Genomic DNA, 23416 nt, shown 5'->3' on the forward strand with positions numbered 1-23416 from the left:
TAGAAGACCTGGCCATTTGGCCTTCTCTTGCTGTCCCCCTCTTGAAATTACCTGCCCTTAGCCTGAGCTAGTGTGGTCTCTCTGTGTCTCAGGTGGCGCTAAGTGGTAAAGAACCTGCCTGCCAGCGCAGGAGACAGAGGAGATGTGGGATTGAACCCTGGATGGGGAAGATCCCCTGGAGGAGGGCATGGCAACCCACTCCAGTATTCTTGCCTGGAGAATCCCATGGACAGAGGAGGCTGGCAGGCTGCAGTCCATAGAGAGTTGGACACGACTGAAGCAACTTGGCATGCACATGTGTTGACACCTCTTGCTTTGTTTAACTGAGACACTTCTTTACTCCCGTCTCTGTGAGACTGACTAGTTTTTCTCTGGACTTTCCTCCCATCTTGCTTCCTTCTTGAATCCCTTCCTGGCTTTTCCACTTCTGTTTTTAGAGTGGTCCCTTTCTTATGCTTCTTCAGGCTTCTTTAGTAGTTCAGACAGTAAAGAATACGCCTGCAATGCTGGAGACCTTGGTTTGATCCCTGGGTTGGGAAGATCCCCTGGAGAAGGCTGGAGAATTCCATGGACTGTATAGTCCAAGGGGTCGCAAAGAGTTGGACACGACTGAGCGACTTTCACTTTCACTTCACTTTTCACTTCTTTCTTATGCTCCCAAATAGCATCCCTTGTGTGTGGAGGTTGTTGGCTGGCTTGTTTCCACTCAGCTGTGAGCTCTGCCAGGTCAAGGAGTGTGTCTTATGCTTTGTGTGTGTGTGTGTTGGCAGGTGGTGGGGGGAGCAGGTCCCTTTTTTTTTTTCCTGAAATATTTTAAGGCAACCCTAGATATCATGTAATTTTACCTCGGATATGGAATGTTTAATTTACAAAATAATTTATATGAATGAGAGCCTTGGATTTAGGCATTTTTCAAGCTAGAATATATATACATATATATATATGTATATATATAAATATTTGTTGATAGTTCAGCCTCATAACCATTAGAAGGCAGAAGTAGCTAATATCCAGGTTTTTCAACCTTGGCACTCTTACCACTTGGGACCAGATAACTCTGTTGCCCGGGAGTGGAGGGGAGGTGTCCTTCCAGCACTGTACGTTGTTTAGCAGCATCCCTGGCTTCTTCCCATTAAATGCCAGTAGGACCTTCCCCCCCGCCCCAGTCTTTTGTTGTTATTTAGTCTCTCAGTTGTTTCCGACTCACTGTGACCCCATGAACTATAGCCCACCAGGCTCCTCTGTCCTTGGGATTTTCCGGGCAAGAATACTAAAATGGGTTGCCATTTCTTCTTCCAGGGGAAACACCCACAGAAAACCTGCCAAATACCTCAGACAATAGAATCTTCCTCCCAGTCCACCCCTCTATTGAGAACCGCTGACAAAGAGGGAAGAATTTGAGAGATGTTGAGAGCTCAGAGGACTGACTATTCAGTGGACAGTTGGGAAACTGAGTCCCGGAAAGGAAGCATGCCTTTCTGAGTATTACTGTGCTTATTCGTGCCAAGCTGGAGAAGAAAAGCTGTTTTCCAATCCCCACGCCAGCATGCATCCTACTCTCTTACACACAGTTTCTAGAAGCCACCAGAGTGAGGTCAGAGGCCCCCCAAGCTCAGGAAGACTCCCTGTGGTCCTGGTGGGGGCGTCTCACTGAGCAGGAGGGCCGCAGAGCCCAGCTGCCAGGAGATCTGGCAAGGACACACCACTGCTAATCTGCAGCCGTGCCCAGCATCTGCCAAGGCGCCCATCGTTCCCCTTTACCAAATATTTATGACGAAGCAGCCCGGGAGATTCTTTCCTTGGGAATGCATCTTGGGTTCTGTAGTGGTAAACAAGTAGGATTTGCTTCACAGAAATTACTTTGAAGTCAGTTTATTTTTTTCCCCAGAAGCCTTCTGCTTTGTATAAAGCAAAAGGGACACTGGCATTCAGTTAGTAGCTTTGTTCAAAATGGGCTCCCTGCTTATTTCTCACAACTCAGTTTGCTAAGCAGTATCTCAGAAATTTGGGTGCTGCAAAATTCAGTTCACCACTAAAAAGGCATATTAGGAGTAGTGAGGGAAAAAAAACTGGTCTGATCAGTCTCTGGCTCTTAGTATCTCTGAGAACTTGAATAGGATGTATAACCTCTCTGGCTCTTACTATCTCTGAGAACTTGAATAGGACATATAACCTCTCTGGGCCTTTTTTTTTTTTTTCTCCTCATCTATAAAATGAGGAGAATAATTCATTCCAGTGTGGTTATGAACATGAAGTAAGAAAGAGTATGCAAAGCACCTAGTGCAGTAACGAGGCATGTGATGCTGATAAATGTGTTTTTTCCTTGTAAGAAAGACTCCTTGGGGAGTTCCCTGGTGCCGTAGGGGCTAGGGCTCCAGGCTTTCACAGCGGTGGCCCAGGTTCAGTCCCTGGTTGGGAACTGAGAACCTGCAAACCACATGGCCAAAATAAAAATAATCCGTTAGGAAAGGGACGTAGATCTCTCAGGCCCTTAGTTCTTTACTTGTCCGACAACGGCAACCCATTCCAGCATTCTTGCCTGAGGAATCCCATGGACAGGGAAGCCTGGCGGGCTACAGTCCGTGGGGTCTCATGAGTCGGACACGACTTAGCAACTAAACCACCACCACCACCAAAGTGGTTGCACTGAGTATCTGGAAAAATTAACTTTTGAGAAAATGATAATGGCAAAGTACTCCATATACCTGCCAATTGTTGATTATGTCTTAATCGTAAAACAACATGGAATCAGTCTTCACAAATGGCACTGTTTTTTAGGATTAGTCAGGTTCCTTTATCACCTCCCTGTTTTGAGTCTAATACCAGTTAGAATATGGTTCTGAAGCATTTTCGCAGAGATGACTGCATGTTTTCCCAGTGGTTTTTGGTCTGTGCAAGATTGCAGAATGGTTCAGTTCCTTAGTCTCACACTGGAAATGAAAGAGCTGTGTTAGTGCAGCTCTGAAATTCCTTCTGTACTTGCACTGCTGTATTACTGGCTGATGGAAGAAGGGTTAAGAAGTCAGACTTCAAGAAAATGAACATAAGGCCACCTTGGGTCTGTGAGCAGGTTTTTTCTGGTTTCTGTGGCAATCCGCCGAAGCCCTGGAGTCTGAAGGTAGAGTGTGTGGAGCCCAACAGTTGGTGAGGCTGCAGCAGCTTAAAGGAGGACTCTGCTGCTAAAATGTGGCAAGAATGGGAGGAGGAGCCGGTGGCTGTTTGAAGAGTGCAAAGGCAGGACTGGTGAATAAGATCAAAGTAGCACAGACGTAGGTTTAGATCATTCCCTGAAGGCCCTGAAAACAGGTCTTTCTTTCTTTTTTTTTTCTAAACTGAATTTCTGATCTAAAGCAGGCATCCAGGGATGGCTCTGAGAGCAGTGTGAAAACACTTCCCTTGCTTTGGGGCTGTGTTGATCAGCTCTCCTGCGCCAGGGCAGGTTGATACTTGGAAAGCGGGGAACTGGGATAGGGAAGAAACCACTGATGAAGGAAGGGGGGGGAGAGTGGGAGAGAGTTCTGGCACTTGTGCTCACCCTCGTGTGTCCATGCTGTGACAGGGTTCTGCTGGGCTCGCCTAACCTTCTAGGCTTATCTGAGAATACAGTAAGCTGAGCATTGAAAAGGACTCTAAAAAAAAAGTCGCAGCACAAATATCCACAGAGATTGTCTCATTTTTGGATCTAAAGGTTTTTTAGCAGGGCGTGGGTGGAGAGAGGAGTGGGAACTCTATAATTTACCCTTTTAACCCCGGAAGAGCTTCTTGGCCACAGAGTCCGTTTAATTTAGATGAAATACTTCTAAGTGATGTGCTAAAGGAAAGGAAACTGTAACCAGCCACCCCTGAGGTTCAGATGGCTTCATCGAGTGGGATCAGCGAAGGACTCAGGCTTGTGAGTCAGAAACCACGCATCTGAGCTCCATCGCATCCCAGTTCTTCAGAATATTGCCAGGTGTGAGTGCTGCTTCCGTGAGCATTGCGGGGAATGCAGAGAAAACAGAGGTGCTGGAACTCTAGGCATTTATTTCTGCCATTATATGGATGAGGGTTAATTTTTTTAATATATAAAAAAAAATTCTGTAAGTTGTATCAGTCCTGCCAGCCAGGTTCTTCAGAACCTAATAGGAAAGTGTCTTAAGGAGGTTCTTCAAGACAGTGAAGTGAAAAGAAGGAAATGTACCTTTTTACCAGCAGTTATTCCTTGTTCTAGGACTTTCCCCACTGGCTTGTATGGCTGGCTCCAAAAATGAGTGAGACTGTCCACTCAGCTTCTCGGGGTAAATCCAGAATGCAGTCTGTCTTTGGGCTTCCTGGAAAAGGACTAGTATATCAGTTAGGAACTGCAGTTGCAGAACACACGGGGCTTTATTTCTCGTAAAGTCAGCTCAGAGGTCAGCAGGACTGGCTGCACCCTCACAGTGCCGTCCGGAGCCCAGCCTTCTGTCTTTCTATTCCCGCATCACAGGGCCGGGCTTGTTTGCTTGTTCATGTGCCCCAAACTCCTTCTTTTATAAAATGCCTGGCTTCTGTTTCCAAGGTTGCCTCCCGGTCTCAGATGGTTCTTAGAGTTCTGATTACTGTGTATCCCATACCGCAGGAGAGCAAAAAGAGGAGGGAACAGGCAGAAGGGGGCATGTCCCTCCTGGAAGTCCCAAGTACTAGTTCACCTTAAGTCTTAACCCAAAGTTAGTCACACAGTCATACCTAGCTATAAGGGAAGAGGTGGTTTGTTTCTTTAAGCTGGGCATATTACCAAATAAATACAGGTTCTATTAGTACGAAATAAGAGGAGAAATCGGCTAGGCAGCTGGCAGTCTCAACCAGTCAGGTTGCTGCCGCTTGGTACAGAGCATCTGTCTTGGGCAGAGCTTGTCCAGGCCGCCCCAGAGGTCTGAGGCCACAGGTGCCCAGCTCATCCTTCATGGTGCTCCCCAGAACCAGCTGCCTTCCCAGACCACACTGCCGCTGCTGGAGTGATAGGGCTGGTTCACTGACAGAGCACCTTGTGGGAGCCATAGAGAACGACAGACCGAGTCATTTCCACAGGAGATAGTCGCTTACTCACGTGGCAGGCACTTAGAGCTTCATGGCCCTCTCCTTCAGCTCATCTGAGATATGGACCTTCCCTGACAGATGAACCTCAGACTTTGGGAGCTTTCATGCTTTCAGCTTAAGCCCTGAGTAGGAGTGTTAGATGCCACATCCTTCGGGGTTTTTTTGGGTTTTTTTCCCACTCTGAGTCCTTGGAGAATGTGTAGTGAGAATGTATAGTAGAAAGAAGCATTTCTTGGGCATATGTATAGCCCTTTCCTGCTGTAAGGCCCATTTTCCCACAGATGCAAGTCTGTAAATTAGTTAAGCTAGCACCTAAACACTTTCTTAAATCTGTAGTGCTACTGGAACCCTGAAAGGCAGGAAAGAAATCCCATGGGAAAGTGGACGTAAGTTTTTAAAAAGCAACACCTGTCATATTGCTTTGCACTCAGTAGATGCTTAGACACTTTGTAGAATCTCACTGCAACTGGAAAATGAGAATACTGAATTAATTTTGGCCATATTTCAGGTTAAATGGGTTTCAGTGGGCCTGTATCAGTGGAAAATGCATTCAAAATCTCAAACAACAGACATATTAAAAGGCCACTTTTTGGAAAAATGGCCTTTAGGGATCTCATCATTTATAATATATTCCAAGTTCACATCTCTCTTTTTTTTCTTGCCTCCTTTCTCCCAACAGTTCCTAAAGGAAATTTTCAAGTATACAGAAAAGTTGAAAGAACGGTGCAGCAGATGCGCACGTCCCCAGCACCTAGATTGTACAGTTTACATTCTGTTGTATTCGCTTTGTCATGTGTCTGTCCATCTCTGTCTTCCATCCATCCATTTGACTTTTTGATGCATGAAGTAAATTGCAGACATCAGTACAGTTCATGCTTAGCTCTTCAGTATGAGTATCAGTAACCTAGAGTTCAGGCATTTTGTTTGTTTTTTAATAAAATTGCATAGAGTGAAACGCCCCTATCTTGAACACAGCATTTGATAGATTTGAGCAAATACATACTCTTTCAGGGCTTCTCTGGTGACTCAAATGGTAAAGAACCTGCCTGTGATGCGGGAGACCCCGGTTTAATCCCTGGGTCAGGAAGTTCCCCTGGAGAAGGAAATAGCAACAACTCACTCCAGTATTCTTGCCTGGGAAATCCCATGGACTGAGGAGCCTGGCGGCCTACAGTGCATGGCGTCGCAAAGGGTCGGACACCACTGAGCGACTGACACTTCCTTCCTTCCTTATACTCTTGTCAAGGTACAGGACTTTACCACCACACCAGAAAGTTCCCTCATGCCCTTTTCCAGTCAGATCCCTTCCCCCACTTCACAAAGGTATCTGTTCTGAGTTTTTCACCATCAAATAACCTCATCTGGAACCTCGTATCCATGGCCTCAGGCAGTGTATTCTTTTCAGGGCAAAGCTTTCCCTCAGCACTGTGTTTGAGAGTCACCCAAACACACGATGGATGTCTTTTTCCATTCTTCCTGTTGACAGACTGTTTCAAGAGTGGGGCGATGATGAATAGAGCTACGATGAGCATTCTTGTGCAAGTCTTTCTAGTCGTATGTTTTCATTCTCTCTTGGGAAGATACCAAGGAGTGGAATTGCTGGGTCATTTGGTAATCATTCATGGTTTTTTTGATAACTAGAATCTTGTCATTGAATTGAGGGAGAACCTTGTATATCTTCCAAGCTACTTCTTTCGTTTTACAGTCACGGAGATTGAGGCCCAGAGAGTAGGTGGACAAGAGACCTCGTTAGAGGCACATAGAAGATTTTCTTCTGAGTATGGACTGGAAACCTATATCTCTTTACTCTGGTGATCTTTATGTTGCACCTCCTTTCTTCCCCCAGAAAGGGGGCAGGGAAATTGGGCTTCTTTCTGAAAGATCATTAACTATTTCAGGTTTTGCTTAGGGAGAATTACCTGTTAAATATACCCAAATGCAATATGTTGTGTTTATTACATATGTTTCTGTGATAATCTGGATCCGATCCTGCTTCTCCTCCAGTGTACATTCCTACATGTCTTCTAGGATGATCTTTCTGGGACAGAAAACTGGTCATGCTGCCTGTTTTCTGTCAGTTCTGTAGGTCCTGCAGGATAAAGTCCAGACTCTAGTTGAGTCTGCGAGGGTCTTGCTCACCTCTCTTCCCTCACCTGCCATTTCCTCACCCACCCCCTGCAGCCTGTCCTGTGTCATGTTCATTTCTGTCTCCATGCCTTTAAATCTCTTGTCTGGAATGCCGTTCCCGCCTTTGTCTCTCTGATAAATTCCTTCTCATCCTTCAGTTTGGCTCATCCAGACCCTGTCAGGGAGTCAGTTATTATTTCTTTTTTATACAGATATATCTCTGATAGCTAACTCTTACCATGCTGTTTAGTTAGGATGTCAAATTCAGTATTAGTTGAATGCCTAGCATGAGGCTAGGCACTGAAGGTGTGGCAGTGAATAAGATGTGGTCCCTGCCCTGGAGGAGTGCACCATCTGTTGGGGAGATGCACACAGCAAGAGTGGTTTCAGTCCTGCATCCACAGTATTCGTGGGCCAGCAGCGCAGGGGGCTCCCCTCCCCACAGCCTTCCAGGCGTCAGGTATTTTGAAAACTTTATCAAATGAAACTATCTCATGATTTTATTGGTACTGCTAAGAAAGCTGAGTGCTTTTTTAGTATTCTTACTGGGTATTTTTTTTTAACTCTTGAGGAAAATAATCAAGTTGTATTATAGTGGAACTAATGAGGTCACTTCCTAGTTATTAATAGCTGAGAAACTCTGGGAGACCAATTTTTTTTTCCTGAGTCTCTAGTTTCATACCTGTAAAATGGGGAGAATAATAAACATGTTTCAAAGGATTGTTGTGAGGATTAAATAAAGTAATACATGCAGAGCACACAGAGGCACATAGTAGGTTTACAGTAAATGTTGCCTGTTTAAGTCCCCAGTCTCTAGCCCAGTGCCTGCCAGGATTCAGCAAAAGTTTGTGAAGAATAGGAATGTATGTATTTTGTGTATGCGTTAAAAGGGACTATATATAGATGCTAACACAGATCCATCTGTCTTGAGAAAAGTGTTCGATTTGACTTGCATCAATATTCAACTGGAGTGGCTGAGCACACACGCGTGACTCTTCTAGGGTTACCACATCCCCCTGCTAGGCAGATGTCCATTATAATGAAATGTAAAAAGGGAAAAAAAATAATAACAGAGACAGAGGAGTGTGATGTTATGGCTTGATTTGACAGGGCCTCCTGCTACTTCAGCTGCCAGTGCCAGGCATGGAACAGATTAATCTGTATTCCAGCACACCCCTACTGAAATCAAGATCGATCTAATTAGGGTATTTTAAACATCCTGTTTGCATCTAGAGTCTTACCAGAAAGCAGGATGTCTCTCCATCTGGGGGAGCTCAGAGGGGAGGTGGGCAGCAAGGTTCAGCAATAAAACAGAGATGGTTTTAATTTTAGAAATGAGGGAAGACCACTTCGGTGTGATTTCCTTAAAACAAAAGAGCTAATGGCCTCAAATGTTCCATGGAAACAAAGGCAGCTCTGCAGCATGGCCTGGAATTTTAAACTGGCCCTGCAGAATCTTGCCTTGACATGGGCCTGATGGTTGAAGTCCAGGGACCATTTCCATGCTAAGAATAGAACTCTGGCTGACCCATATCATTCTTAACCATTTGGGCTGCTGGAAGGAGATGCAGGCTCTGAAGCTGGGTAGGCAGAGCAGCCCTGAATTTATTCTCCCATGAGCCATGCTAGGCCAACATTTAAATGCCAGGCCATCAGAATATTGGTTAGGGTCCGCTTTCCATGGTCCAGTATGTCTATTTATCCTTGATCTGCACCCCTCCCTGACCTTGCCAACCTGATTACCTCTTTTTTTTTTTCCGACTTTTTTTTATTGGTGTATAGCCGATTAACGATGTCGTAAGAGTTTCAGGTGAGCAGCAGAGGGACTCAGCCAAACATACACATGTATCCATCCTCTCCCCGACCCCGCTCCCACCCAGGCTGCCACACTCATTACCTTTCATCCCCCTTCGCTCCCCCCACGCTGATCTCGTCCCAGTTCTTGGCCTGTACCCCGTGCACTCCAGATTCATGCCTTTGCATCATGCTTGGCCATCTGCTCGGAATACCACTGCTCCCATTGCTCTTCTCTTTCCTGCTTCTCTTCAAGGCTCAGCCCAAGTGCCGTCGTGCCTACCAGTTGCCCCAGGTATCCTCGCTGGCAGAGTATTTGCCTCACTAGTAGTTTCTGCCCCTTTCCCCTTCACTGTCACTTTCTGTCAAGTAATTTTAGACGTAATATACCTGAGTCACCTAGAGGGCAGAATTCTTGTCTGATTGTCTCGGTCCCCAAACTCTACATCTTGTACGTTGTAGGAGTCTGTCTTATGAATAAATGAATTAGTGTCCGTTCCTATGCCAAAGACCGTCGTGTGGCCCAGCTCAGCTGGTTAGTGCCTTCTCTTCCTTTCTGGTGAATATGATCTTCCCCTGCCTCCTGGGACCAAAACGCCAACAGAGATGCAAGCGGGGCCCGCGCGAAATCCAGAGTCATGGAGAGAGGAGGAAGTCACCCTTGAAGATTGTTACTGTTCACCTTGTCACCTCCTTCCCTGTTTTCCCTTCCCACCCCAGTCCCCACCTTGGGAGACTCGTTAATGTAAATAGTAGTCCATTTGTCCCAGGATTCGAGAATGTGGTCCAGATCTGTGCTTAAGGAATTAAATGTGCTCCTAGAACCCAAGATCCTAGCTTCGGTCTACCAACTTTAGCACAGAACACTTGGAGCTGTGAGCTCACAGACGTTTCCTTGCCATGTAATACACCCGGCCTTGCTCATAAGACGATGCAGAACAGCTTCTCTAGAGGGGACCATCTTCCTTCATCTCTGCAGTCCCAGTGTTAGTACATTGCCTGGCACATAGTGGGCACTCAGAAGTGTGAGTAAAGGAATGGTTGGTGTGTGTACTACTTTGTGCCCTGCGATTAGTTGTCTGTGATTATGAAACTCATAAAGGAGAACATCTTTTTCATTTCCTCTGCAGATCATGTGTTGTGTTTTCAGCTCTTGCAGCAAGATCAAAAGGCAAATGATTACCATGGCAAAGTATGTTTAGTTTTATTAAAAGAAAGGACCATCTCTGCTTAGATGTGCCGTGTCCTTCAGCCTACTGGTAAATAGCCACTACGCACCTCAGGGCTGCCCACAGGTCTCCCATAATCATGTATTATTTGGCTTCTATAAAGGCAACCACACATAAAGCTCTTTATTTTAATTTATTGTGGGATTAAAGAGTCTGAGTAAAGTTGGCCCTGTTCCATTGTAGGGTTAGAACAAATCTCGAGTTGTAGAAAATAGCCCTACCAGCTGAGAAAGTCAAGTGATTCAAGTTCCTATTTTTCTCAGCAGGAGCTAGTTAGAATAACCCAGGCTGACTGAAACATGTTTAGAGGCCAACATGTGATCAGGATGCAACATGGAAGGAGCAAGGTGACAATTTTGGCAGGTGCCTAGGTGAGAGAATCTCTTGTGATGCTCTTTTTCAGTGCAGCGGGTCTCAAACCAATGTCTGTTGAGTGCCTACTGTGCACATGGCTCATCTGATACAATGGACTTAATAGATAGAAGGTACAGCCCCATTTTACAAATAAGAGAACTGAGGCTCAGAAATTAGACAACATGCCCATGGTTTAGTTTAACCAGCTAGTGAGTGCCAGAGGCAAGATTTGAATCCAAGTCCGTGTGATCATAAAGCTCCACATCAGTTGTTCATTCATTCACTTGACGTTTCTGGGGGAGGTCCCAGAAGTTAGTCCCCTCAGCATCCCTCTCGGCAGTAGACGCTGATAGACTGACTTGTGTACAGGCCTGGGTGGCTGAGCAGCTGTCCGCACAGAGACAGCTGATGTTGGCCTGTTGGGGTTTGGACCATTCTTCTTTAAGAATAAGGGTGGGAAATGCAGTTCCATCTTACTCTCTACAAAATTGGCACACACTGCATGTAAGAGTAAAGAAGGAAATGGCAACCCACTCCAGTGTTCTTGCCTGGAGAATCCCAGGGATGGGGGAGCCTGATGGGCTGCCATCTACGGGGTCGCACAGAGTCGGACATGACTGAAGTGACTTAGCAGCAGCAGCAGCATGTAAGAGGCTGGTTAGAGCGACGGCCACAGTCTGTGCCATTCTGGAAAGACTTCTTATCTGGGTTCTTAACCCAAAGAGTCAACCCTAAGAGATGAGAACACTCTGACGTGTGTGTGTGTGTGTGAGAGAGAGTGAGAGTCAGACAATAGCATACATAAGGGTTCATCAGATTCTCAAAAGTGTTTATCATGATTTTAAGAAGAAAAAAATGTGGTGGGAGTTGGGGGGGGGAGGTGCCTCAAATTGCAGATCTAGATTTCAGTGGCCTGGAAAGTGACTTTTTTTTTTTTCCTTTTTTATTTTATTTTATTTTATTTTTAAACTTTACACTATTGTATTGGTTTTGCCAAATGACTTTTGACCAGAAGCAAATCACATCCTTTATCTAGGCTATTGTTTCTATACTCGAAATCCAAGAGGAATTGAACTGAAGATTTCTGATTCTCCTTTCAGCTCTGAAAATTACAGAATTCTAACTGACCCTAGAGAATCAAACTTTTAGCCCCCTTGCATATACCAAGGCTTATACCTTGCATTTCTTTTCCATGGGGATGGTCTCAATCCCTGTCTCCTGTACAATGTCACGAACCTCCGTCCATAGTTCATCAGGCACTCTATCTATCAGATCTAGGCCCTTAAATCTATTTCTCACTTCCACTGTATAATCATAAGGCATTTGATTTAGGTCATACCTGAATGGTCTAGTGGTTTTCCCTACTTTCTTCAATTTAAGTCTGAATTTGGCAATAAGGAGTTCATGATCTGAGCCACAGTCAGCTCCCAGTCTTATTTTTGCTAACTATATAGAGCTTCTCCATCTTTGGCTGCAAAGAATATAATCAATCTGATTTCAGTGTTGACCATCTGGTGAAGTCCATGTGTAGAGTCTTCTCTTGTATTGTTGGAAGAGGGTGTTTGCTATGACCAGTGCGTTCTCTTAGCAAAACTCTACTAGCCTTTGCTCTGCTTCATTCCGTATTCCAAGGCCAAATTTGCCTGTTACCCCAGGTGTTTCTTGACTTCCTACTTTTGCATTCCAGTCCCCTATAATGAAAAGGACATCTTTTTTGGGTGTTAGTTCTAAAAGGTCTTGTAGGTCTTCATAGAACTGTTCAACTTCAACTTCTTCAGCATTACTGATTGGGGCATAGGCTTGGATTACTGTGATATTGAATGGTTTGCCTTGGAAACGAACAGAGATCATTCTGTCGTTTTTGAGATTGCATCCAAGTACTGCATTTCAGACTCTTTTGTTGACCATGATGGCTCCTGCATTTCTTCTAAGGGATTCCTGCCCACAGTAGTAGATATAATGGTCATCTCAGTTAAATTCACCCATTCCAGTCCATTTTAGTTCGCTGATTCCGAGAATGTCGATGTTCACCCTTGCCATCTCCTGTTTGACCACTTCCAATTTGCCTTGATTCATGGACCCAACATTCCAGGTTCCTATGCAATATTGCTCTTTACAGCATCGGACCCTTGCTTCTATTACCAGTCACATCCACAACTGGGTATTGTTTTTGCTCCATCCCTTCATTCTTTCTGGAGTTATTTAAGGTCCATCTAGTCAAGGTCATGGTTTTTCCAGTGGTCATGTATGGATGTGAGAGTTGGACTGTGAAGAAAGCTGAGCGCTGAAGAATTGATGCTTTTGAACTGTGGTATTGGAGAAGACTCTTGAGAGTCCCTTGGACTGCAAGGAGATCCAACCAGTCCATTCTAAAGGAAATCAGTCCTGGGTGTTCATTGGAAGGATTGATGCTGAAGCTGAAACTCCAATACTTTGGCCACATCATGGGAAGAGTTGACTCATTGGAAAAGACTCTGATGCTGGGAGGGATTGGGAGCAGGAGGAGAAGGGGATGACAGAGGATGAGATGGCTGGATGGTATCACCGACTCAATGGACATGAGTTTGGGTGAACTCTGGGAGTTGGTGATGGACAGGGAGGCCTAGCGTGCTGCGATTCATGAGGTCTCAAAGAGTTGGACACGACTGAGTGACTGAACTGAACTGAACTGATACCTTGTATATGCACCAGAGCTTCCCTGGTGACTCAGCTGATGAAGAATCCGCCTGCTATGCAGGAGACCTGGGTTCAATCCCTGGGTCTGGAAGGTCCCCTGGAGAAGGGAATGACAACCCACTCCAGTATTCTTATCTGGAGAATTCCATGGACAGAGGAGCCTGGCAGGCTATAGTCCATAGGGTCTCAAAGAGTCGGACACAACTGAGTGACTTTTTTTTTTTTTTTTACTATACCCGGGGGGCATCTAACTCATTGCTAATAACTCTTGAGAGACCCTGAAGAGTTGATCTAGGGGAAGAATGGGCCAGAGCCACCCCTCTAAATCATATGTTCTTTTCTTCCTGGGCCCTGCCGTATAGATTGTTCTCTGCAGTGGAGCCACCACATCTGCCCTGTCCGTGTTGACAGCTCCATAGCCATCCTTCACCTCCATTTTATCCTGTCGAAATGACAGAGCAGCTGAGCGGTGTTGGCCAGCAGATAAACCTGTTATCTCCCCTGCTTTCTGTGCCAGCAGCTCTCCCCATCTCCTTGGTCCATGAAAAATTGACACCACCTTGGGCTGAAATCTATTCCTAGGGAAGCTACATTTATTAGTGGCTAATGAAACCATGTGTGTGTGTTTGTGCTCATGTACAGGCACAAAACTTGGGGTGGATGAAGTATTTTCCTATCTGGCAGGCACCAGTGACCTATAGCCAACCACAGCACTCAGAGAAAGAGAGAGACAGAAAGAACATAGACAGATTCAGGTCTCCTGAAATGGGCAACCTGTCCTTTACGTAAAAATCCCAAGCCAACAGGTATATGTCATTTGTTCTTAGTGCACCACTGCGATTGGTCAAGGTATCTGCTGCTCCAGGCTGTGATGAGTTATGGAAATGCATGTTAATATTATCTAGTTCCAGAAAAAATGATTCTTCTGTTTATTACATTTTCTTTTGTGAAAATTACAGCTCCTGATACTTTGTCTGTGCCACCAGCACCCCACACCTCATCTTGTTGAGACATACAAAGAACATTCTCTTGGGAATTCCTTGACCATCCAGTGGGTCAGTTCAGTTCAGTTCAGTTCAGTCGCTTAGTCATGTCCGACTCTTTGCAACGCCATGGACTACAGCACGCCAGGCCTCCCTGTCCATCACCAACTCCCAGAGTCTACCCAAACTCATATCCATTGAGTTGGTGATGCCATCCAACCATCTCATCTTCTGTCGTCCCCTTTTCCTCCTGTCTTTAATCTTTCCCAGCATTAGAGTCTTTTCCAGTAAGTCAGTTCTTTGCATCAGGTGGCCAAAGTATTGGAGTTTCAGCTTCAACATCAGTCCTTCGAATGAACACTCAGGACTGATCTCCTTTAGGATGGACTGGTTGAATCTCCTTGCAGTCCAAGGGTCTCTCAAAAGTCTTCTCCAACAGCACAGTTCAAAAGTATCAATTCTTTGGCACTCAGCTTTCTTTATAGTCCACCTCTCACATCCATACATGACCACTGGAAAAACCATAGCCTTGACTAGACGGACCTTTGTTGGCAAAGTAATGTCTCTGCTTTTCAACATGCTATCTAGGTTGGTCATAACTTTCCTTCCAAGGAGTAAGCATCATTTAATTTAATGGCTGCAATCATCATCAACAGTGATTTTGGAGCCCAAAAACACAAAGTCTGCCACTCTTTCCACTGTTTCCCCATCTATTTGCCATGAAGTGATGGGACCCGATGCCATGATCTTAGTTTTCTGACTGTTGAACTTTAACCCATATTTTTCACTCTCCTCTTTCACTTTCATCAAGAGGTTCTTCAGTTCTTCACTTTCTGCCATATGGGTGGTGTCATCTGCATATCTGAGGTTATTGATATTTCTCCAGCAGTCTTGATTCCAGCTTGTGCTTCATCCAGCCCAGCGTTTCTCATGATGTACTCTGCATATAAGTTAAATAAGCAGGGTGACAATATACAGCCTTGACATAACCCTTTCCCTATTTGGAACCAGTCTGTTTTTCCATGTCCAGTTCTAACTGTTGCTTCCTGACCTGCAAACAGGTTTCTCAAGAGGCAGGTCAGGTGATCTGGTATTCCCATCTCTTTCAGAATTTTCCACAGTTTGTTGTGATCCACACAGTCAAAGGCTTTGGCATAGTCAATAAAGCAGAAATAGATGTTTTTCTGGAACTCTCTTGCTTTTTCGATGATCCAGCAAATGTTGGCAATTTGATCTCTGGTTCCTCTGCCTTTTCTAAAACAGCTTGAACATTTGGAAGTTCACAGTTCATGGTACTGTTGAAGCCTGGCTTGGAGACTTTTGAGCATTGTTTTGCTAGCGTGTGAGATGAGTGCAATTGTGCAGTAATTTGAACATTCTTTGGCATTGCCTTTCTTTGGGATTGGAATGAAAGCTGACCTTTTTCAGTCCTGTGGCCACTGCTGAGTTTTCCAAATTTGCTGGCATATTGAATGCAGCACTTTCACAGCATCATCTTTTAGAATTTGAAATAGCTCAACTGGAATTCTGTCACCTGCACTAGCTTTGTTCATAGTGATGCTTCCTAAGGTGCACTTGACTTCACATTCCAGGATTTCTGGCTCTAGGTGAGTGATCACACCATCGTGATTATCTGGGTCGTGAAGATCTTTTTTGTACAGTTCTGTGATTCTTGCCACCTCTTCTTAATATCTTCTGGTTCTGTTAGGTCCATTCCATTTCTGTCCTTTATCGAGCCCATCTTTGCATGAAATGTTCCCTTGGTATCTCTAATTTTCTTGAAGAGATCTCTAGTCTTTCCCATTCTATTGTTTCCTCTATTTCTTTACATTGATCGCTGAGGAAGGCTTTCTTATCTCTCCTTGCTAGTCTTTGGAACTTAGGATTCTGCTAACAGGGCCCTGAGTTTGATCCCTGGTCAGAGAACTAAGATCCTGCAGGCCGCTAGGCCCACCCAAGAAGAGGAACATTTACTTACAGTTCCTCATCCATCTTAATCAGGAAGATGAAACAAGGGAATTACTGGGAAGTTCTGGTTCAGTATTTTGTAGAACTGCTCCATTCTTTATTTGGACTCTACTAGAAATTACTTCCGGAGAAGGCAGTGACACCCCACTCCAGTATTCTTGCCTGGAAAATCCCTTGGACGGAGGAGCCTGGTAGGCTGCAGTCCATGGGGTTGTTAGGAGTCAGACACGACTGAGCGACTTCACTTTCACTTTTCACTTTCATGCATTGGAGAAGGAAATGGCAACCCACTCCAGTGTTCTTGCCTGGAGAATTCCAGGGACAGAGGAGCCTGGTGGGCTGCCGTCTCTGGGGTTGCACAGAGTCGGACACGACTGAAGCGACTTAGCAGCAGCAGCGGCAGAAATTACTTCTGGAAAGTGATTCAGTAAAAAGAAAAGGGGTTGTTAGTCATGTCTACCTGCAGATGGCCTTTCACTTCATTTTCCTCTCATTGGAACTGCTGAGTTTTTTCTTCATCCACGGTTGCTTAGTGCCTACCTTTTGGACTCAGTGAGCCCCTCATGAAGCACATTTTTGGGCTTTGCACAGTTTAGTTTCTGATCTCTTATTTTCCTTCTTTAAAAGCTTTGGATTACCTTTTACATGTGGGAAGCATGTAACCTATTAGGAAAAGTTTACATTTTGGAGTCAGACAACATGAGCTCAAATCTAAGCTTCCACCGCTCTCTGAAGGACATGACCTTAAGTAAGTTGATTAATTGCAGTGACATTTGGATTCTGCATTATGATAGAGAAATAGGAGTAGTACCTTTCTCATAGCTTACTAGTGAAGATTCATTGAAAATATTGTATACAGACTCAATCCTACTGTTACAGATACACAGTCAACTGGTGACAGTTATTATTGCACCCTGCTTGCTTTTACTTTCAGATAGGATTTTGAAGCAAGTTACAGCAAAACAATGTGGCGATGCTAAATCTTGTCTTTGAGTAAGAATTTGTCAAGACAGATGTCAAACTGGGGGAAACATTTGCAGTGTAAAAGACAAAAGGGTAATATTCTTAATTCATAAAGAGCTCATAGAAATCAAAATTGGCAAAGGATGTAAGGCCAGGCACTTCACCCAGAGAGCAATACAAATGGTCAGTAAACATCAGCAAAGGAGTTTGACCTTATTCATAACAAGAACAAAAACGTGCTAATCAAAAGAAGATTCCATTTTTCACCTACCAGGTTGTCATAATTTCTAAGTTGGACAATACCCAATCTGAGTGAGGATATGAGAAAACAGATACTCTTTTACAATATCCTTCCATTCTCGGTGTGTATATGTGATATGTGTGTGTTCATGTTACACAGCACATGCCCACGTGCACATCCTGGTTGATTAACTTACTTAAGGTCACGTTCTTGAGCAAGTGGTGGGAGCTTAGATGTGAACCATGTTGTCCGACTCCAAAACGTAAGCTTTTCCTACTAAGTTACATGCTTCCCGCACAATAAAGGCAATCATCCAAGCTGCTTATATGTATACGGTGCATACATACACACACTGAGAGTGAGAGTCAGTTGGTACAGCCTTCTTGGAAGACCAGTTGTCAGTGTCTTTCCAAAAACAGTTTTTTTTCTGGGTTCCTCAGTCCTTTATTTACTATAGGCAAATCTCTATACCTTAGTTGAATTGGCTTGGTAATAGTTTGGGCTTCTTTTTGAACTATTTTGTAGACCAAGTTATCTCCGGCTTCTAGGAAACAATATATACAGTAAAAACAGACCAGTGTGTTTCTGTCTTCAGTATCCCCTTCCTCCATCCACCCACCACCGCAACCTTGTGCATGTAGAAGTGATGTCTCTTCCTGCTGTAATCGCACGGGCCCTAGGTCAGTCCACCTGTGCTTGCTTTTAGTTTTTCAACATTATGTATCAGTAGCTTTTGCCTCACCCGCTTCCAGTGCTGCTGCTGCTGCTGCTGCTGCTAAGTCACTTCAGTCGTGTCTGACTGTACGACCCCATAGATGGTAGCCCACCAGGCTCCCCCGTCCCTGGGATTCTCCAGGCAAGAACACGGGCGCATGCAAAAGTGTATCCATGCCAGAAATAAAGGTATAAGGGCCAGAATGTGTGTTTATGGATGTTCATTGAGGCATTATTTCTCACAGCAAAAACAAAACAACCCAAAACTGGAAACCATGTGAAATAACCACAATTGGGGACATTAGTTAAATTATGATAAATAAGTTAAGTGAAGTTCTGCATAACTATTTAAAATAAAAAATGTGTTGATACGGAAAGATATAGAAGAGAAAACGTGTGTGTGTGTGTAGATACATTTTTTCCCCTCCCCTGTAAGTATACACAAGATACTTAGTAGTTTTTTGTCATTTGGAAGAGATGAACAGGGTAGTGAAAGGAGTAGGGGGGCGGAATGTATTAGTACATGCTCAGTGAATAACTGTTAAGGACATTTATACCTTTTTGTATAGTTTCATTTTTAACCATAAGTATATAACCATTAATGATGCATCCATCGCTTTGATTTTAAAAATTCTTTGGTGGAGGACAGAAGGAATCAATAGTAAAGCAATTTTTAAAAATTGATTCCTGTAAGTGAATATAGACTCATCTTTGAGCTTCCTGGTAGCCAAGGCAAAGCAGGAACTCAGGTAAACAAAAAACTCATCAGGAAAGAGACATGTTTTCCTGATCTTGATCTCTGAAAGGAATCTAGCAGCCAAGGATTGGGCTAAACTCTTATCTAGTTGTCTGTCTCCAGCTTAAAATTCATTTGTGGATTTTTGTGACTTTTCTCTCCAGACTCTTCCCCACCTGACTGGCCTCGCCTCCCTCATGTGTATGTAACACTCCATCCAAACTGGCCTTTGCATATATGGCTCCTTCTTCCCGGAGTGCTCTATCTTCTCTACCTAGTTGTCAGCCATGACTTGTTTGTTTTGTGTGCTTTTATGATTTTCAGCTGTTCCTTACCTCCAGTGGGAATCCCTCTAGGTCCACTGTGCTTTGTCTGTGCTCCTCGCTTCCCCTCTGCCTACCTCAGTGATGAAACTTGGCATACTGCACTGTAGTTCTTGTTTTGTTTTCCCCATGATATAAGCACGTCCTTAAGGTTAGGGGTACTGTGTTGTTTGGAAGCTCTGATCACCAAGTGCTTGTCAAGCACAGAGATAAGTGGTCAGTGAATGACTGAGTGAGTCATCTGAAGTTTGAGTTCTACCTCTTTCACCAGTTAGCTGTGTGGACAAGTCACTTCTCTCTGAACCTCAATTTTTCTATCAGTACAATGAGAGATTTGGCCCGGATAATCTGTGAGATCTCTGGGCTGATCTTGTTTTTCCTTCCTCTATGGTTGTCAGATTGTCGTACATACATACATATATATATATATATATACACACACACACACATACACACACACAGACACACACACATGGAGGTTGTTAACAGTCGTCAGGCTGAGTAATTTCAAAGTTTCAGAACTAAGCTTGTTAAAATTCACTACTTTTATTATGACCTGTCCCACATCTGTTCACCAGCTGAAGAGATCAGAGGCACATCCGGTTGTTTGGCACAAGATTACAGAACTGATTATATACCCCCGTCTTCCTTCCTGTAATCTTTTCCCCTTGATATACACAGAAGTCGTTTGTGTTTTGTTTTTTTTTCCTTCTGCCATGAGCCTCCAGAGACATCGTTTCTTGTTCTACTTTGTCACCCTGAGCTGAGCCGTCTTGGTTCACTGTCCTTACCTTAAGTTCAGGATGTTTTTTTCATCTCGCCCCACTCCTGTTCCCTTTCCCTTCCTTTTTGTTCAGGATGGAGATTAAAGCACCTCAATCCCAGCTTCACGACAAAAGTTAGCAGAAAGATACTGGGGTGACTCAGGAGTCGCCTTGAGAAGCTGTTTGATACCTCTCTGTCTACAGCGTATTTTATGAAAAACTTTATTCTTAAAAAAGTGAATCTACTCATTAGAGATCTTTTATTCAAACTCATGGCTCCCTGGGAAAAAGTCATCCACTCATTCCCAAATGCAGAATATCTTTAAGGACCATTTTGTAACTGATGAGTATATTACCAACGCAGAGGTGCTCTTACTCTGAACTTGGGATAGGCACTGTGTACAAGAGGTGAAAGCTATACAAAGGCATTTGAAAAATACCAAGAATTCAAGAGTGGTTTGTCTCGTTCTCCCCACCTCCCACCACTACCACCAAAAACTTGCACTGAAAACCTGCTTTCTTCCCATACATTCAGCAAGTATTTCTGAAACACCTACTATGTGCCAGGCATTGTTGTGAGGCCAGGGATATATAAGTGAACAAAGCAGACTAAAATCCCTTCCTTCAAGGAGCTTATATTCTAATTGATAGGCAGCAGTAAACAAAACAAATAAGTAACTTGCACAGCATGTTAGAAGATAATGCATGCTGAAGGGAAAAATAAAGCAGGTAAGACTTGGAACTAGGCAGCACTGGGGCTTTTCATTTTTAAATAGGGTGGCCAAAGATAAGCCTCACTGAGAAGAGGACAGTTGAGTAGGACTGGGTCTGAGGATTGAGCCACGCAGATATCCTGGTGAGGAGTGTCTCAGGCAGGGAGAACAGTAGGCACAAAGGCCCCAGGACAGGAGCGTGTCTGGCGTTAGAAAACAGCATTTAGTCTGAGTGAGTTGGGGCTCAGTAGAGGGTTTTACATAGAGCAGTGATAGGGTGTGACTTGGGTTTTAACTGACTGCTCTATGGAGATCAAGGCGAAGGGGGCAAGGGTGGATGCAGTCCCACAGCAGGCTGTTGAGTATTCCCACTACTGCGTGCCAGAGTTATGAAGGGCGTTGGGGGGCAGCAGCAAGAAGAGATGGAATTCTGGATGTAACTGAAGGTACCGCTGACAAGGTTTCTGTGGGATGTGTGAGAAAGAGGAGAATCAGGGGTATCGCCACTGTGTTTGACTTGAGAAACTGGAGAGCATGGTTGCCGTTAACTCAGCGGATAAGACTGTGGGCACAGGCCTAAGGAGAAAGGTCAGGAGCTTGTTTTTGGACATGTTCAGTTTAAAGGACCTGTTAGACAACCAGGTGGAGAGAGCAGGTAGACAGATGAATGCATGAACCTGTGTTCAGAGAACAGAACTGACCTGTAGAGTTGGGGAGTAGTCAGCATGTAAGTGGCACAGTGGTAAAGAGTCCTCCTGCCAACACAAGAGACACAAGAGAGGCTGGTTCGATCCCTGAGTCAGGAAGATCCCCTGGAGTAGGAAGTGGCAACCCACTCCAGTATTATTGCCTAGGAAAATCCCATGGACAGAGGAGCCTGGCAGGCTACAGTTCATGGGATCACAAAAAGTCGGACACAACTGGGCACACACGCATGCAACTGGTCTTTAAAGCTACGGGACTAGATGAGATCCCCAGGGAGGTGAATGTGGCTAGAAGAAGGTGAATAACTCTCACATTAGGAGACTGGGGAAATGAAGTAGTGAGGAATGCTTCTGATATAAGTGAGGAAAAAAACAAATACAAAATTGTATCCGTGCTACCATAAGAATTCTTCCTTGTGACTTTAATAATCAAGTGACTTTTTGAGAACTCACGGTAAATTTGCACATGAAGGTGTTCTTCATTCCATTTTCAGAACAGAATGTTTGTTGCCCACACTGTGGGCATTTTATTTCAAAATAAACGTTTTTCTGCCATCTCCATTTCAAGGTCATTATTCTTGATTTTTAAAAATTCTTTTTAAAGAAAAGAACCTCTTAACAGCTGAAGCCTATAATATACCCTTCAATTACCCTCTTCTGCCCTGGCTAGAATAATAGTATCTCATAATAGAAGCCCATAGGTTATGTGAACTGAAAAAAAACAGTTATCGTTTTGAAGTACTTACTATCCAGCTGTCTTTAAACAGGTAAGGATTATAGCTGCACCAGAATGTAAGTGATAGCTCTGGGACCCCATCATATTTCTGATTTAATTCTGGGATATTTGCTTGGGAAAGTTTTAAGATGATTTGAGAATATGATAGAACATGTCTTATTTGTTCATCGTGTGCTCCCCTCATGGTTAGTATTCATACACTGTTCACAGGTTATTTCTGTAAATGGGGAGATTAGTTTGAGGTTCTGTTGTGGACAATAGAACTCAATTAATTCCAGGCAGAACAGAAATTCTAACTTAGTTTTGATTCAGTTGCTCAAGTTGTCCTTGGGGATGTAATCCCCTTTGAATATATTTCTTGTGCTGTCTGTGAAAATCAGTTTAGTTTTCCATTGACACAGTTTAGGTTCTTGTCTTATTAATCAATAGCAGCAGTCAGGGAAGGCCTACTTATTCCTCCTTCAATAGAACCAGATCAGGCTTGAAGAGAGGTAATAATTACTGCTCTGATCACAGCATGTTCTCTTTTCTCCTTCCCAACCCAGAGCATGTCTGTTCGATCCTCGCTTCCCTCCTGCGGAACCTGAGAGGGCAGCAGCGGACCCGGCTTCTGAATAAATTCACTGAAAATGACAGTGAGAAGGTAGGTGCTTGGTGGACTGTACGATGGGGCCAGGACCCAAGGGGAGAAAAGGGCTGTCTCCCCAGTGCGATCTGAGGAGTGCTGGGTAGAGTGATCCTGTCCTAAAATGTCCTCTCCAGCATCTGGGCCCCATTGCTCTGGGTCTCAGAGAGTTTTCTGGTTGTCCTGCCTCTCATTTCCAAATGCAATTTCCCCATCCCCAAATATTTTGAAACCATTTCTGTATGCACTAATGTACCATTATGGATCATTAAGACGAGGAGGAAAAGATGAAGTCAGTGCTTTAAAAATTCTTAACATGCAGTGAAACCATTTGCTTCCATATAAGTAATAGAAATAAATGCAACTGTTGTCTGAAAAAAAAGAAAAAGGCCATCAGGTTAGGACAGAGAACATCTTAGCAGTCGTGTCACCCTGGTGACACCATCTAACGTCTGTGTGTTAGTTTCCTCATCTTTAAAATTAGGATTGCTCTCTAGCTTCCCTGCCTACCTTATCAGGTTTTTCTAATGTTTAAGGAAATAGTGGATATGAGAATACTTGGTAAACTGAAACCTTTAAGATTTAAGGGTCTTCCTTGTTAACCAGGGAAGGTGTGGGCACAGTCTTCCTGTCTGATGCCATGTTGAAGCAACATCTATTATTAATACCAGCCCATGGGTAAACAGGCTTCCCAAGTGGCTCAGTGATAAA

General features: G+C 44.1%; 1 protein-coding gene across 1 annotated transcript in view; it reads left to right on the forward strand.

Moving 5' to 3' along the window:
- The window catches only part of CTNNBL1 (catenin beta like 1), a 167006-nt gene that overhangs the window by 117028 nt on the left and 26562 nt on the right, over window positions 1-23416 (forward strand). The window contains exon 12 of the mRNA XM_019972395.2: window positions 22626-22723. Coding sequence (XP_019827954.1) covers window positions 22626-22723 — 98 coding nt within the window. The remainder of the gene's footprint in view (window positions 1-22625; window positions 22724-23416) is intronic.

Source organism: Bos indicus, chromosome 13, assembly GCF_029378745.1.
Source record: "Bos indicus isolate NIAB-ARS_2022 breed Sahiwal x Tharparkar chromosome 13, NIAB-ARS_B.indTharparkar_mat_pri_1.0, whole genome shotgun sequence".
In the NCBI taxonomy this organism is placed as follows: Eukaryota; Metazoa; Chordata; class Mammalia; order Artiodactyla; family Bovidae; genus Bos; species Bos indicus.